Below are 15,082 nucleotides of genomic sequence, written 5' to 3'. Positions count from 1 at the left end.
GATATGGTAATACTGATTTTAGTGCTACTCCTCTCGTTGGGGAGGAGTACAGAAACCGATTTAAAGAGCCCTTTATATCGCTATAAAGGGCCTCGTAGTGTGGACGGGTACAGTGTTAAATCGGTTTAACGCTGCTAAAATCGGTTTAAACGCGTAGTGTAGACCAGGCCTATAACACAGCACTCTGCAAAGCTCTCTGCATCCTGGAAGAGAACAATTTTGTGAAAAGGCTACGAAGAGATTGATATATCTCACATCTCTCTCTTGAGAGTAAGCGAGTACCTACATCAGTACAGAACTCATCTCGAAGCTTTGATAATCAAGGTGTCAGAACTGAATAAATGGTAATTACTATTCAAAAAGTACTTTCTTTACACTGATGAAACATTACATAGTCAATATCCTATTTAAAGTGTGGGTAAAAAAAAACGGAAAAAAGGATGTCAATGAAATAGCCTTCTTAACTGTGCACGTAAAGCAGTGGTCGCCAACCCTTTTACGCACAAGATCACTTTTTGAATTTAAGACAAATCTAGGATCTACCACGCCCCTTCCCCGAGGCCCCGTCCCATTTACTCCATTCTCCACTCCCTCTGTCACTCGCTATCCCCTACTTTCACCAGGCTGGGGCAGGGGTGCAGGAGGAGGTGCAGGCTCTGGGCTGGGGTCGAGGGGTTCGGAGAGTGGGAAGGGGCTCTGGGCTGAGCCTGGGGCAGGGGGTTGGAGTGCAGGAATGAGGGGTGTAAGTTCTGGGAGGGAGTTTGGGTGCAGGGGTCATATGGTCACACTGCACCTGAACTTATAGAATCCACAGGACATTTCATGAGTTTTATTTTTTGTGTCATTTGTGGTTTACAGATCCCAAATCCTTCAGGGATTGTCATAAATCAGTGTAACATTCTCAATTGTGGGGTATGTATTGGTTAAGCTTGGAGCAGGGGGTTGGGATGCAGGATGAGGGGTGCAAGCTCTGGGAGGGAGTTTGGGTGCAGGAGGGGACACCAGGCTGGGGCAGAGTGTTGGGTTGTAGGAGAGGGTGAGGGGTGCGGACACTGGGAGGGAGTTTGGTGCAGGAGGCGGCTCCGGACTGGTGCAGGGAATTGGAGTGCAGGAGGGGGTAAGGAGTGCAGGCTCTGGGAGGGAGTTTGGGTGCAAGAGGGATCTCTGAGCTGTGGCAGAGTGTTGCGGTGCGGGGGGGGGGTGAGGGGTGTGGGTGGGAGTTTGGATGCAGGAGGGGGCTCCGGGCTGTGGCAGGGGCATGGGACGGGGCGCGAGGTGCAAGCTCTGGCTGAGAGGTGCTTACCACAGGCAAATGCTGGTAGAAGGTGCAGTGGGGCTCAGGCAGGCTGCCTGCCTTCTTTGGCCCCATGCTGCTCCTGTTAGCGGCTAGCTGCTGGCACATATCTGCAGCCCCGGGGCGGGGTGGGGGGAAGATGGCTGTGCGTGCTGTCCTTGCCCCTCCCCACCCCCCGCACCATCCCTGCAGCTTGGTTCCCAGCAAATGGGAGCTGCGGGGGGAGTGTTTGCAAGCACGGGCAGCACATGGAGACCCGCTGCTCCCCTCCCCTCCAGGGGCCACAGAGACGTCCCAGCAGCCAGACGCTTCTGGGAGCGGCATGGGGCCACGGCAGGTAGGCAGCCTGCCTGAGCCCCGCTGTGCCAGACCAAGCTCAGCTCCTCGACTGATTCACCTGGAGTGGCACTCAGGTGAGCTCAGAGGAACTGAGCGCCATTCAGTCAGGATAGGAGGCGACTTTTAGCTGCCCAGAGATTGCGATAAATGGCAGAGGCTCCAGTGTAAAGGTTTCCAGTCCTGTATGGTTACCACTTTGGCATGCTGTAAGACATACTAGGTTCAAGTTGTACATCAATTTTTTTTTTTTTTGCAAGAAAGAGCATTATAACACTTTAAAAAAAAAGATTTCTGCAAAGTAGAAAAACACATTTTAAATAAATCATAGCAACTGAATATATTAGAAAGAAGAGACTATTTTAACAACAATACCTTATCTTTAACTATGTTCTCTTGACACGCTGTACATTTTGGATTAGAAGAACTGGAGAGAGAAAATAGACAAATTATTTTCTATCCCACTTTGAATTTTCGATATTTATCAGATTTTAGATTGGTGCTAGTAAATCAAAGGTGTCTTGTTTAATTATAATTGCTCAAAGTATTTAAAAATATTAATGATTAAGAAAGTATGGCTCAATGAAAGTTGGTATAGAATCAAATGGAACAAATACTGCTAACATTAAACAAAATATAAAGTACTCCTTCAAGAGAATTTGAAAACTGAGCAAACAGCTGAATTCAACTTCCACTTACAATGGAAAATTCATTTTTAACTATTAAAAAAACCTTATTTAATAGCAGCATAAAAAGAAGTACAGAGTTCCTTTGCCAGTATTTTTCTTCTTTAAAAAGCAACGCAATAATACTTTCCTGTTGTGATGGTCCTGGTCATTTTAAACATCTACGTATTTCTTCATCAGGTACAAAGATCAATTTAGATGTGTTTAATACACCATAAATTATGGGAACTATATGAACAGCCACAATGGATAAAACCATTGGTCCATTCAGCCTGGCATTCCAGAGGAAGGGGAAAAAAAACAAAAAAACAAAAAAAAACCAAAGAAACCACCATAATGCTTCTAGCCAATTGTTCAATGCTTCACATGGAAAAAAAAAAAAAAAAACATCCATTCCTAACTTCTACAGCAAGGTTTTGGGGCTGTGCTCCGGCTCCGCTCCAGCTCCAGGCAAAAACCTGCAGCTCCACTGCTCCGCGCTCCAGCGCCAGGCTCCGCTCCAAAGCCCTGTTCTACAGCTTGCCTGATCCAGCAGCTCTGGTTACCTCTCAGTACTTCAGCATGCATAGGCAATACAGTTATTAGTGTCTATTACATACCTAGCTCTTTTAAAAAAGCCAGGCATAATTTGACTCAGTCTCCTATGTTAGTGAATGCTACATTATTACATAGGCCATTAAATATTATTTAAAGGAAACCTAAATTTACCTCCTATCTTTCCCCCTCCCTCTCCCTACTCACACTTCTCCTGGTAATCTTCCCTTGATTATTAATCCCTAGTCCCTCCCTTATTTGTATGGTTGCTTTTATTTGTGTTTGGATTGTAATCTCTTATATAACAGGTAAATTATTCTATTTTTATAAAGTGACTTGTACAGTATAAATAAGCTATTGCTGTTCATAATATTACGGGTCACTGTAAAGGAATGACTGATCAAATGTTGCTGTCATTCAGGTTGAATATTCCAATCAAATCCCACCCCATCCCAATTAACTAATCCTATTCCTTGTAATTGCACATGGTTTGTAAATCTCAACATGCTTCCAAGTATCTTCATTGCCTCACGGCTTCAATATCGTCAATATTTTTCTTAAGACGAGGTGAACAAACCTGGAGACGGTATTCCACATGAGGGTACATACTATACTGTGTGATACAAGGTCATCATTTTCTAGCTTTTATTGAATGCACTCAAGCATCCTATTTGCTCTTTTAAACTACTGCTGCATACCGAGCAGACAGCTTCACTAAAGTTTCTCCTCAGATGACCCGAGAGTGCACAGCTCACTAGCATATAATCAGTGTGTACTTAACTGTACGTTGACAGTGGATGTGAAATATTTGTAACTAATACCTGTGATTAACCACAGATGACTGCTTCCTAAAAACGTATATTCAGAAAAATTACTAGATTTCTTAGCACAAACAGCAATTTATCAGAAAATAATATATGTATCACAATAACCTTATTTTTCCTATTATAAATTTGATGCACTGAGTAGGAGAGAGAAAAGGATTTGTTACTTAAACGTATCTAACTCCACTAGCCCTGCATACTCAACCTCTGAAACAATGCTATATTTCCACAATGAAATATAGTCTGTTGCATACACTGAGCCAGAATGGTTATGGGGAATAAGTAGGGGGAAGAAAATTCCCAAATTCTATTTCAATTCTGTTCCTGGTGTAGGGGGTGGCCTGGGGCAACTCACTTCTTTCCTCTGCTGCAAGTTTCTCATCAATAAAAAGAGGCTATTACTAAGTATCTACCCCACAGGTATGCTACTCAGATTGAAGTTTGTGCAATATTTTGAACATGCAAACACGTTGAACATGCATTTATTGTTACTTCAAAACTCAAACTAAAGAGTATCGAATACCATCAGCACCAATGTATCAGAGATGAGATGCAAATGAAATGTATTTAAATTGCCAAGTATTACCAAAAAGCTAGATTTTTTTTTTTTACTTTTAAAAATAAGAGCTGCATTTTTATTCTCATGTTACCATAAATAGTTACATAACTCAGCATTCTTATGAAAAAATAAATTAATGAAAAATTAATTTGTTATTTTGCACTCTATCTCAGGCCCTATAATCCTTAAATTGCTAAAAAAAATGTACATGCAAGACAAGATGGAAAAATAAGACATTTGTTTAACCTGTTTCAGAAGGTCAGAATTTTTTAATCATATTAACATTTTTAACACAGTAAGAAACACGCACCTTAACAATGTATTAATGCAGGTTTCACAGAATCTGTGGCCACATTCCGTCTGTTTTGGATTGCACAATATGAGATGACACTTTTCGCATTTATACTTGTCCTCCACTGTATTTACAAATTTCTCTTTGTAACCTCCTTGTTCTGGAACATAAATTGATCCTGGAGTGTGATCAGGGTTCGCCCTTTGTTGTACCATTTCTACAGACACAGGGGGTTCTGTCTTTTTATTGGTGTCCATATTGTAATAGGTAATTTCTATGAAAGAAAAAAATAAAAGCATAAGGCATAGCGCTCTACAGCTCTAACAATAACTGACCAGTGCATATAGGTATACACACCCTTTCATCTTTCTACAAACATTTGTAATAGCTGTAAAAAAGTGATTAGTTTGTCTATACACATTTACATACACAAATATAAAAATGCAGGTGACATATGAACAGAGACAGGCAAAGTTAGCATATTTGCATAAAATATTAAAATGTAGCAAATTAGTAAAAGTATTGTTCCTTTTTCAAGGGCTCTAAACGGCCAAGAGCCAAATACTGGTTCTGTGAGCAAAACCTTAATTACCTATGGAAAAACACACTGGGATTTGTGCAGAGGGAATGGTGAAAGACACACATAGTGAGCAGCACAGTTGAAGAAGATGCACTGCTGGACAGAAGGAGGTGAGATCAGAGTGAATTTAGGACCTATCTGTCTGGAGGTGGTTGCTGAAACCATGCAAGAGGATGAGATCACCAAGAGATAAAAAGAGGAGAGGGCTGAACCCTGGAGAGTGCCCAAAGAAGGATCTGAATGTGGGAAGGAGTTGGCAAAAGAAGCCTCTAAAGTTGATACTGAAGGAGCAGTCCTAGAGTTAGGAGGCCCAACAGAACAGAGCTCCACAAACAGGACCAGTAGAGTGGTAAAGAAAAACAATGGAGAACAGGCAATCAGGGTTTAATGCACAAAAAATGGTATCCCAATGAAGGGAAGAAATAAAACTAAATGAAGATGTTCTAAAACCTAAATAGTACTTTTGCTTCACCAAGAACTGAACAATTAACCACAACAAGGGGGGAAAAGAGGCAATACCCAAGATAGGGGAGGGATAGCTCAGTGGTTTGAGCATTGGCCTGCTAAACCTAGGGTTGTGAGAGTTCAATCCTTGAGGGGGCCATTTAGTGAACTGGGATAAAAATCTGTCTGGGGATTGATCCTGCCTTGAGCAGGGGGTTGTACTAGATGACCTCCTGAGGTCCCTTCCAACCCTGATATTCTATGATTCAACCAGAAATGCATATCGAACCTAGAACAAGCAATAGGTGACAGTTTCACAGAGATATGAATCTGCTTGAAGGCTGGATTGTCAGCTGGCAAATGAGACTTCATACTGATATATCTACACAAGCTCCACAGGACTCCACTTTGTGAAATGACATATTGGAGATCTCTTCAAAGAAAATTGTCAGTAGCATTCCAGTAAATAGTATCTTGCTAGGTAACTCTTGACAGTGAGATCTTTTTTTGCCTTTTTTCAAGAAAGTTTGTCATACATAAAAAGCTAAAAAAAAAAAAATATTCAGCATCTGATAGCCAACTGGGTGAAGAATTGTCTTCTCTAGCACACACAACTACAAAATTCTTACAAAGCAAAACAGTTGAAACCATCCACAAAGCACTACAGTAATAAACACAGAATGGATTTAAAAGCACATTGACAAGTACTTTATTATACTATAAGGGCCGTATTTCAAAAGGGCAGGGACTTCATATGAATACTTCACACTACATGCTTGAACTGACTAATTGCATGCATGGGGGTACTTTCACCTGCATGTGCATTAACTAGGTGCATATGCAATTAGAGGTAAACACAAATGTGGGTAATACACAGATCTTAGCTTTTGAAAATTTGGCACTACATTTTTGTTTATACACCACTACAAATCATGGTGCCTTTTTTCATTTGGATGAACTTTAACGGAAGGACTCAGTTTACATCCACTGAGCAAATAATTCAAATGAGATATAAATTTAAGGCACAAGATTTCATGTAGATAAGTTACTAATGAACCCACAGTACAAAGAAGCTGACTTCCAGAAAAGAGAATCCCTGAAGCTAAAAGCAACAACTGATATCTCAGTTTTACTGTGCACCTTATCACTCAATTAAAGTGACAGCTGTTTCAGGAACAAATTCTTAAGGACTCAATAGCAGATCTCCATTAGAAAACACAAACTGGAATCCTGTAGCATGCCTGTGCACAATATTTTTCAGAAATTAAAACAGAGCCGCTAGTCATTCTATGACTAATCCCATTTTGCTCACTACACTTCTGGTGCAAGTTCCATAATATAAGGATTTTCATTTTTTGTCCCCATCACAGATTTTACATTTTGCAGATACTTGCAGCTATCATGATAGTATCAGCTAAATCAACACAAAAAGGTGATGTACAACTAAAACCTTTAGGAGTGGCAGGCTCTAACTTAAAATGTTACTTGCCCTTGTGAATTAAGTCAGGAGTAAAGATCTGGGCAGACACGACTCCAACCTTTGAGCAGCTGAGTTTAAATACTAACATAAATCCAGGGTGCTAAACTAGATTTTAAAATTTATACGTGAATGTAGCTTATACCAAGACCTGTGGGTTAGCAACTAAGACCGCAGCAGAGAATAACCTGGAACTTCAACTCATGCTACTCATTGTGAGGTCAAATCATTAATAAAAACACCACCATGCCAGATGAAGTACTCAGTCTGGCATGTACAGCTGAGCTCGACTGGATGACTCACATGGCTCAGTTTTGGAAGGGATTGTTAGTGTCTCTGAAAGGGAGGGCAAACTGCCAACAAAACCTCAAAGATCCAGTACTATGGTTCTCGTTCAATAAACCATTTCTTAACACAAGTGTCATCACTATCTATTACCCAGCCTCTAACTTTCCTTTTCTGGGGAAAATAATTAAGAAGATAAGTAGTGAAGAAACTTTCCATTCTTTTAATATCAGACAATCACGTTTCAGACCAGGACAAGTATGGAAACAGCAATATCAGATGTCTCTGCTAGCTGTGTTACATTTTTCAGTAACTTTTGATACAATCAACTACAAGGTGCTATTTACATCTCTGCTGGGTTTGGCAGAGGTGGAAGTAATTGCCTTAGAATAGTTCTGCTTTTTCTTCTCATAGAAATGGAAGACTGCTCTTCCTCTTTGAGGGCTCTCCTTTGTGGTGTTCCACAAGGCTCTGTCTTGTCACTTCTCTGATTCAACATGTAGATGAAGCCTTGGGAGGAAGATAATGAAACATGGGCTACAACGTCTTTAATGTGCTGAAAAATTAGATTTCATTCTTGCTTGAACTTCACGCATTTAGTGTTGTTTAACCTTAAGTTTTTAAAAGCACGTAGACAACCTATAAAGGCTCACTTTGTATACAAAATTTAGGCATGTTCTATAATGCAGAGGTTCTCAGCTACTCTCTTTCTGAGGCCCCCCTCAACATTTATAAAAACTCCACAGCCCACCTGTGCCACAACAACTGTTCTGCATATAAAAGCCAGGGCTAGCATTTGAGGGTTGAAAACAGGGCAGTTGCCTGGGGCTCCATGCAACAAGGGGCCCCCATGAAGCTACACTGATCAGGCTTCAACCTTGAGTGATGAGGTTCAGGCCCCTGGGCTTCAGACCCATGTGGCAAGGCTTTGGCTTTCCGCCTTGGGACCCAGTGAGTTTAATGCAGGCCCTATTTTGCAGACCCCCAGAAGCCTGCTCGCGGCCACCCAGAGGGCTCCAGACCCCTGGTTGAGAACCACTGCTATAATGGACTTTGACTCCTATTGTATAAATCCGTAACTGCAGTGCTTTCCAAAAAAAAGGGAGAATGCAGCTTTCGATCAGTAACTTTTAATCATGTAATGCTCTAATTCAAGAGATTCTACCTCCAAGCTAATTGCTAAGCAATACCATTTTATTGCTCAAAACTACACTGTGCATCATAGGGCCAGTTTCAGAGTCCTTAATTTGAAGTTGCTCTACCAAACATGTAGCACAAACTTTATGCTTATTTGTGTAAGGGTTGAACTGAAGGAAGGAAGAAAGAAAGAAGAGAACAAACAGAACTATCTTCCTGAACATACAAAAAAAATATAGTCTTATAATTTAATACAAGCCTATATTAACACCAAAGATTAGAAACTGGAAGCAAAAGTTAATCTGCTGACACAAGAGTGTTCCAGGAGCTGGAAAGCACGGGGATTCCCAAACAAGGAACAAATGGGTAAAATACGGAAAACAGTTCTCATCCATAAAACGAAAGAGATATTAACAGTTAAAATAAAAAAAGGTATAAAAGTAATATCTGTTTAAAAGATCAGAAGAGATGATCAACCTGGAGGTACAGTTATTTACAAACAAATTTATCCTCAATCTTTGAGGAAAACAATATCTATGGGCAATTCTGTAATTCTCATTTGAGCTAAGACACCCATACTGGGAATTATGAGAAGACTAAGACATGCAGACTTCTTGGCGGGGGCAAATCTTTCTATGCAGCAATAATCTATACAAAATGTTTTTGTGCATCACCTCTAGTAATATTAAAAATATATTTCAATGTAGAAATATTCATTCTGGATTCACATCAATACTAAGTTTTAATAATTTTCTTAATCCTTCATATACAGAGCCTCTTAACCATAAAATATTCAAGAAACAGTGTATACCTATGACAATCTGTCTCAAAAATATGATCCTATTACAATATTTCCTGAAGGCCTCAATAAAGATTGGGGTGCCAGTGTTTTAGGCACTGTACAAGAATAAAGTTATTTGCAGAATGCAGTGAATAATAGAAATATTGCAGATACATGTAGATCTAAAAGTCCTGGTCTTACTACTCATGTCCTTTTAAACTGTAACAGGAGCCCCATGTAATGACCAAACATCTTACTAAACTGTGTAAGGAAACCATGATTAGTTACACTAAATGTGAATAGTTATATTTCCAGTATTTAAAGGAAATGTGGATGGTTTTTCTTAACTAACCTGCTATCAGTTGTAAATGGTTACAAAAGTAGAAGAAATAAAAAATCCATTAGTTCCAGTTACATAATTACGTTAAACTACCAAAGAAGAGAATGAATGTGAAGACAGTAATTTAGTTACTGTTTAGGCAGGAAAAAGTTATCAAAATCTTAAGGTTTGTGCTTGGAACAGAATACAATTTCTTCAGTAGTTTTCAAACTTTTTTAGGCTGCACAGCCCTTTCCAAATAAGGTAGTCTACTACGTACTCCCATATGAGACAGGGTTATAATATAAATATGAAAACAGAAAAATAAAAAGGTCTGTAAGGGATAACACGATGCAACACAACATACAAGTCCTAGAGTGTATTGTCCTGGATACTACTATTATTATAACCAACAATTTTATTATATATACACACTTTCACTTTGGATAAAAATAGTCCCTCATACAAGTTTCTAGCTGTTGATTAGATGCTAAGTTGTACTATATAAAATGTGTTGTCTGACATTGCAGGATTTTTCTCATATACCCCAACAAGAGCTCATGTACCCCAGCTTGAAAACTACAGAATACAGTAGCATACCTGTATATCCAAACAGGAAAAGGACATCTAAGCTTGGACAGGAAGCAAAAGACAACAACAGAAAAATAAGCAGTGAAGCAGTATCCTTTCAAACAATGATGTGGATCCCTTCATCTACAAAATAAGCAGAACAGACACCAGCTTAACTTCAAATCAAAATAGGTTGTTTACTGTTTATTTTTCAGAATTCTCAGATGATCAGATAATCAGATTGCTAGATGTTTTCAGCCTTTTAATTTTGTTGACAGATGTCAGTCATATCAGTCTTGAAGAATTATTCTTAGATTGCTTCAGTATAAGGTTACCATGAGCACGCTAAGGCATTTCTAACTTAAATTTCAGAATTCCTTATTTTATCAGTTATTTTTGTTTTTTCATATTTCCCTGTTATACAGGGATTTAAGGGCACCTCATTCACATTTTTATTAAACAGAACCCCACATTTTCTTCCTCCTTTAACTTTGGAAGCAAACCTAAATAGAAGACTACATATTTTACAAATAGAGGTATCTGCAGGGCAGAATATGCATTATAATCAATGACAACTTATTACAGTGACAAAGTGACAAGAACATTTTATTCTGAGAGATGCTTCCATCGGTTCAGTACATACAGCAGAATACATATTTTTTGCTTAGCGTTTTTCCTCTAGAATCCTCAATCATAAGTGAGGATTTCTTTATTATAAAGATTTCTTACTGTAGACGACCATTCCTATGATATCCTACCACCAATACAAAACACACACAATCAAAGATTCTGCCGTGCACCATTTCTACACATCAACCAAATGACATTCAGTAGAAAAAAGACAGAGAAAAATGTAAGTATCTTGCATTGTAGCATAAATATATTTAGATGATGATGGACATGTCAGAGGAAAAGAGTTCTATAACCAAAGGATTTTCCACTGAGGTGGTCATAATTCTTGTTTAAAAAACCTTTAAGCAAACATCACACACAAATTAGAATCAGGAATTAAATCCAGGAACAACAGTAAGAGGATTCAAGCTGCAGCTAACAACTGCCATAGCATGACATACAGTCTTTTAAACAATCTGAGGTCATTGTTCTATCTTGCTATAACATTTACAGAACCTCAAATATTTTCCACCAGGTTGACCAGAATCTTATACTAAACATACATTTTGGAAGTGCATGTTCTTTTCAAAGTTATCGTCCCAACTGACATACCTAACACAATTGTGTTAATGTACTTACACATTAACTAACAAGATATAAATAAATGAAAAGTGGCATTTTCTCTATCCCTGCATTCCAAGTATTAGTGGGAAAAAGATAAAAAGTTCAGTTTTTCAGACAAAAATATACTGATTTTTTAAAAAAACTAACAACAGGTTTTTGGTGGGAGAGTTTCCCTCCTATAGTGTAATCTCTCTCCACTCCCCTTTTTCATTAAAGTTTTGGGGAACTGCCATATTTTAAGCACCATTCCCTATTTTTATATCATATCTGTAGGATCAAGCAATCAAAAATGAGAAATCTGCAGCAACTGATATAGCTAAATTAAGAATTTCTTGGGGAAAATGGTATTTTTCCTCATTTCTAATCATCAGTGCTGGTTATTAATTCATTTCATATTAAAAAGAGGGTGAGTTATTTCTATCTTCCTCTGTTTAATATATAAACTCAAATTCCTATACACAGATGAAAAGAACACGTAGATTTGTCAAAGATCTTTTTTTAATGGTTTGGGGGAACCCTTGTAATTTAATGATTTAGGGTGAGATTTTCAAATGTACCTAACCTCTATAGACATCCACTCCCCATTCAAATCTCAATGAGTACAGACAGTGATTGTGAAATGCTCAGGGAGATTAGAGCAGCTACAAAAATTAAAGAAAAAAAAACAAAAAAAAAACACCTCAATAATAATGAGTTTATAACCTCAGGATGGGATGCAGAGATAAAGTTTCTTGACACCTTAAATGACTGCTTCTTGGAGCAGCTAGTCCTGGAATCCACAAGAGGAGAGGCAACTCTAGATTCATTAAGTACAGGATCTGGTCCAAGAGAAGAATACAGCTGAATCGCTTGGTAATAGTGACCATAATATAAATAAATTTAACATCTCTGTGGCAGGGAAACCACCACAGTAGCCCAACATGGTATCATTTAATTTCAGAAAGGGGAACTACACAAAAATGAAGGAGTTAAACAGAAATTAAAAGGTACAATGCCAAAAGTGAAATCCCTGCAAGCTTCATGGAAACTTCTTAAAGGCACCACAATAGAGGATCAACTTAAATGTACACCCTAACTTAAAAAAACATAGTAAGAGAACCAAAGTGCCACCATGGCTAAACGACAAACTAAAAGCAGCAGTGAGAAGCAAAAAGGCATCCTTTAAAAGTGGAAGTTAAATCCTAGTGAGGAAAATAGAAAGGAGAATAAACTCTGGCAAATGAAATTTAAAAATATAATTTGGATGGCCAAAAAAGAATTTGAAGAATTGCTAGCCAAAGACTCAAAAAAATTTTTAAGTACATCAGAAGCAGGAAGTCTGCTAAATAACCAGTGGAGCCTCTGGATGGTCAAGACGCTGAAGGAGCACTCAAGGACGGATAAGGCCATTGCGGAGAAACTAAATGAATTCTTTGCATTGCTCTTCATGGTTGAGGATGTGAGGGAGATTCCAAAACCTGAGACATTCTTTTTAGGTGACCCGTCTGAGGAACTGTCCCAGACTGAGGTGTCATTAAAGGAGGTTTTGGAACAAATTGATAAACTGAACAGTAGTAAGTCACCAGAATCAAATGGTACTCATCCAAGAGTTCTGAAGGAACTCAAATATTAAATTGCAGAACTACTAACTGGTATGTAACCTATTATTTGAATCAGCTTCTGTACCAGATGACTGGAGGATAGTTAATGTGATGCCAATTTTTTTAAAAAAAGGCTCTAGTTTTGACCCTTGCAATTACTGGCTGGTAAGCCTAACTTCAGTATCAGGCAAACTTGTTGAAACTATAGTAAAAAACAGAATTATCAGACACATAGATGAACATGAAATGTGGGGGAAGAGTCAATATAGTTCTTGTAAAGGGAAATGATGCCTCATCAATCTACAAGCATTCTTTGAGGGGGTCAACATGCATGCAGGCAAGGGTGATCCAGTGGATATAGTGTACTTAGATCTTCAGACAGGCTTTGACAAGGTCCCTCACCAAAGGCTCTTAAGCAAAATAAGCTATCATGGGATAAGAGGGTAGGTCGTCTCATGAATCAGTAACTGGTTAAGAGATTGGAAACAAAAGGTAGGAATAAATGGTCAGTTTTCAGAATTGAGAGAGGTAAATAAGGGTGTCCCCCAGCGGGCTGTACTAGGACCAGTACTATTCAACATATTCATAAATGGTCTGGAAAAGGGGGTAAACAGTGAGCTGGCCAAATTTGCAGATGATGCAAAACTACTCAAGATACTTAAGTCCCAGGCAGATAATTCTCTGAAAACATCCACTCAATGTGCAGTGGCAGTCAAAGCAGCGAACAGAATGTTGGGAATCATTAAGAAAGGGACTAATAAGATGACAGAAAATATCATATTGCCTCTATATAAATCCATGGCATGCCCACATCTTGAATATTGCATGCAGATGTCAGCGCCCCATCTCAAAAAAGATATATTGGAATTGGAAAAGGTACAGAGAAGGGCAACAAAAATGATCAGGGGTATGAAACAGCTGACATATGATGAGAAATTAATAAGATTGGGACTTTTCAGCTTGGAAAAGAGACGACTAAGTGGGGATATGATAGCAGTCTATAAAATCATGACTGGTGTGGAGAAAGTAAATAAGGAAATGTTATATATTTGCTCATAACACAAGAACTAGGAGTCATCAAACGAAATTAATAGGCAATAAGTTTAAAACAAATAAAAGGAAGTATTTTTTCACACAACGCAGAGTCAACCTGTGGAACTCCTTGCCAGAGGATGTGCTGAAGGCCAAGTCTATAACAGGGTTCAAAGAAATACTAGATAAATTCATGGAGGATAGGTCCATCAACAGCTATTAGCCAGAATGGACAGGGATGGCAATCCTAGCCTCTGTTTGCCAGAAGCTCGGAATGGGAGACTGGACATGGATCACTTGATGATTACCTGTTCTGCTCTTCCCTCTGAAGCACCTGGCATTGACCCCTGTTGAAAGACAGGATACTGGTCTAGATGGACCTCTGGTCTGACCCAGTATGGTCATTCTTATGTTCTGTGCTAGTACCTCCCCCGCCCAAGAAAAAATGACCCGGCAATTTCTGAAAAATACAAAAATGATGAAGATCAACAGGAAAATGTAACATTTACCTATAAGCTATACAAGAAAGACAAATTATGATACAATAAGAGAGGATTATCTAACTTTTTTTTTTTTTTTTTTTTTTTAAAGAAACTCTATGGATAGCAAATTTCATAATTATCTATTATAGTGATTCTTCATGATCTTCTGGTACTGGTCACTGTTTGAGAGAGGATATTGGGCTAAATGGATCTCTGGTTTGATCCAATATAGCCTTTGCTATGTTCTCAAATGCCCAGGCTATGTTTCACCATGATGCTTAAAAGCCCAATTCTGCTCCAATTAAAATCAATGGAAAACTCTGATTTCCTGCAATGGTGTAAGGTCAGGCCCCAAGAGGCTCTTCCATGACTTGAAAAAATACAAAAATAACTAAGCAGTTCTGACATCTGAATGCTCTTGCAAGGGAACACCCATTCAGTGAAACAGAATCACTGACATTTTATGATTCCCATATTTCAGATTACAAAGTGACTGAAATGTAGAAAGTGAAGTGAGATTTAAACATAAAATAATTCTTTGCTAAAGTTTTTTTTTTTTCTTCATTTTCCTTGGCTAATAAGAGATTCTTTATAGCCTAATAAAGCTGCATGTGTATTGGCTGAATGATTTGAA

General features: G+C 38.6%; 1 protein-coding gene across 6 annotated transcripts in view; it reads right to left on the bottom strand.

Moving 5' to 3' along the window:
• The window catches only part of TRAF3 (TNF receptor associated factor 3), a 99,768-nt gene that overhangs the window by 43,153 nt on the left and 41,533 nt on the right, over positions 1–15,082 (bottom strand). For 4 of the 6 annotated variants that reach the window (XM_032771582.2, XM_032771587.2, XM_032771588.2 and 1 more), the window contains 3 exons: positions 10,149–10,262; positions 4,544–4,799; positions 2,006–2,057 (listed from right to left, as the gene is read on the bottom strand). In XM_032771582.2, coding sequence (XP_032627473.1) covers positions 2,006–2,057; positions 4,544–4,782 — 291 coding nt within the window. In that variant the 5' untranslated portion in view covers positions 4,783–4,799; positions 10,149–10,262. The remainder of the gene's footprint in view (positions 1–2,005; positions 2,058–4,543; positions 4,800–10,148; positions 10,263–15,082) is intronic. The other 2 variants (XM_032771585.2, XM_075065694.1) reach the window with 1 other exon arrangement.

This window comes from Chelonoidis abingdonii, chromosome 4, assembly GCF_003597395.2.
Source record: "Chelonoidis abingdonii isolate Lonesome George chromosome 4, CheloAbing_2.0, whole genome shotgun sequence".
Classification (NCBI taxonomy): domain Eukaryota; kingdom Metazoa; phylum Chordata; order Testudines; family Testudinidae; genus Chelonoidis; species Chelonoidis abingdonii.
Note: the sequence above shows the minus strand (reverse complement) of the source record. Positions and strands in the feature narration are given on the sequence as shown.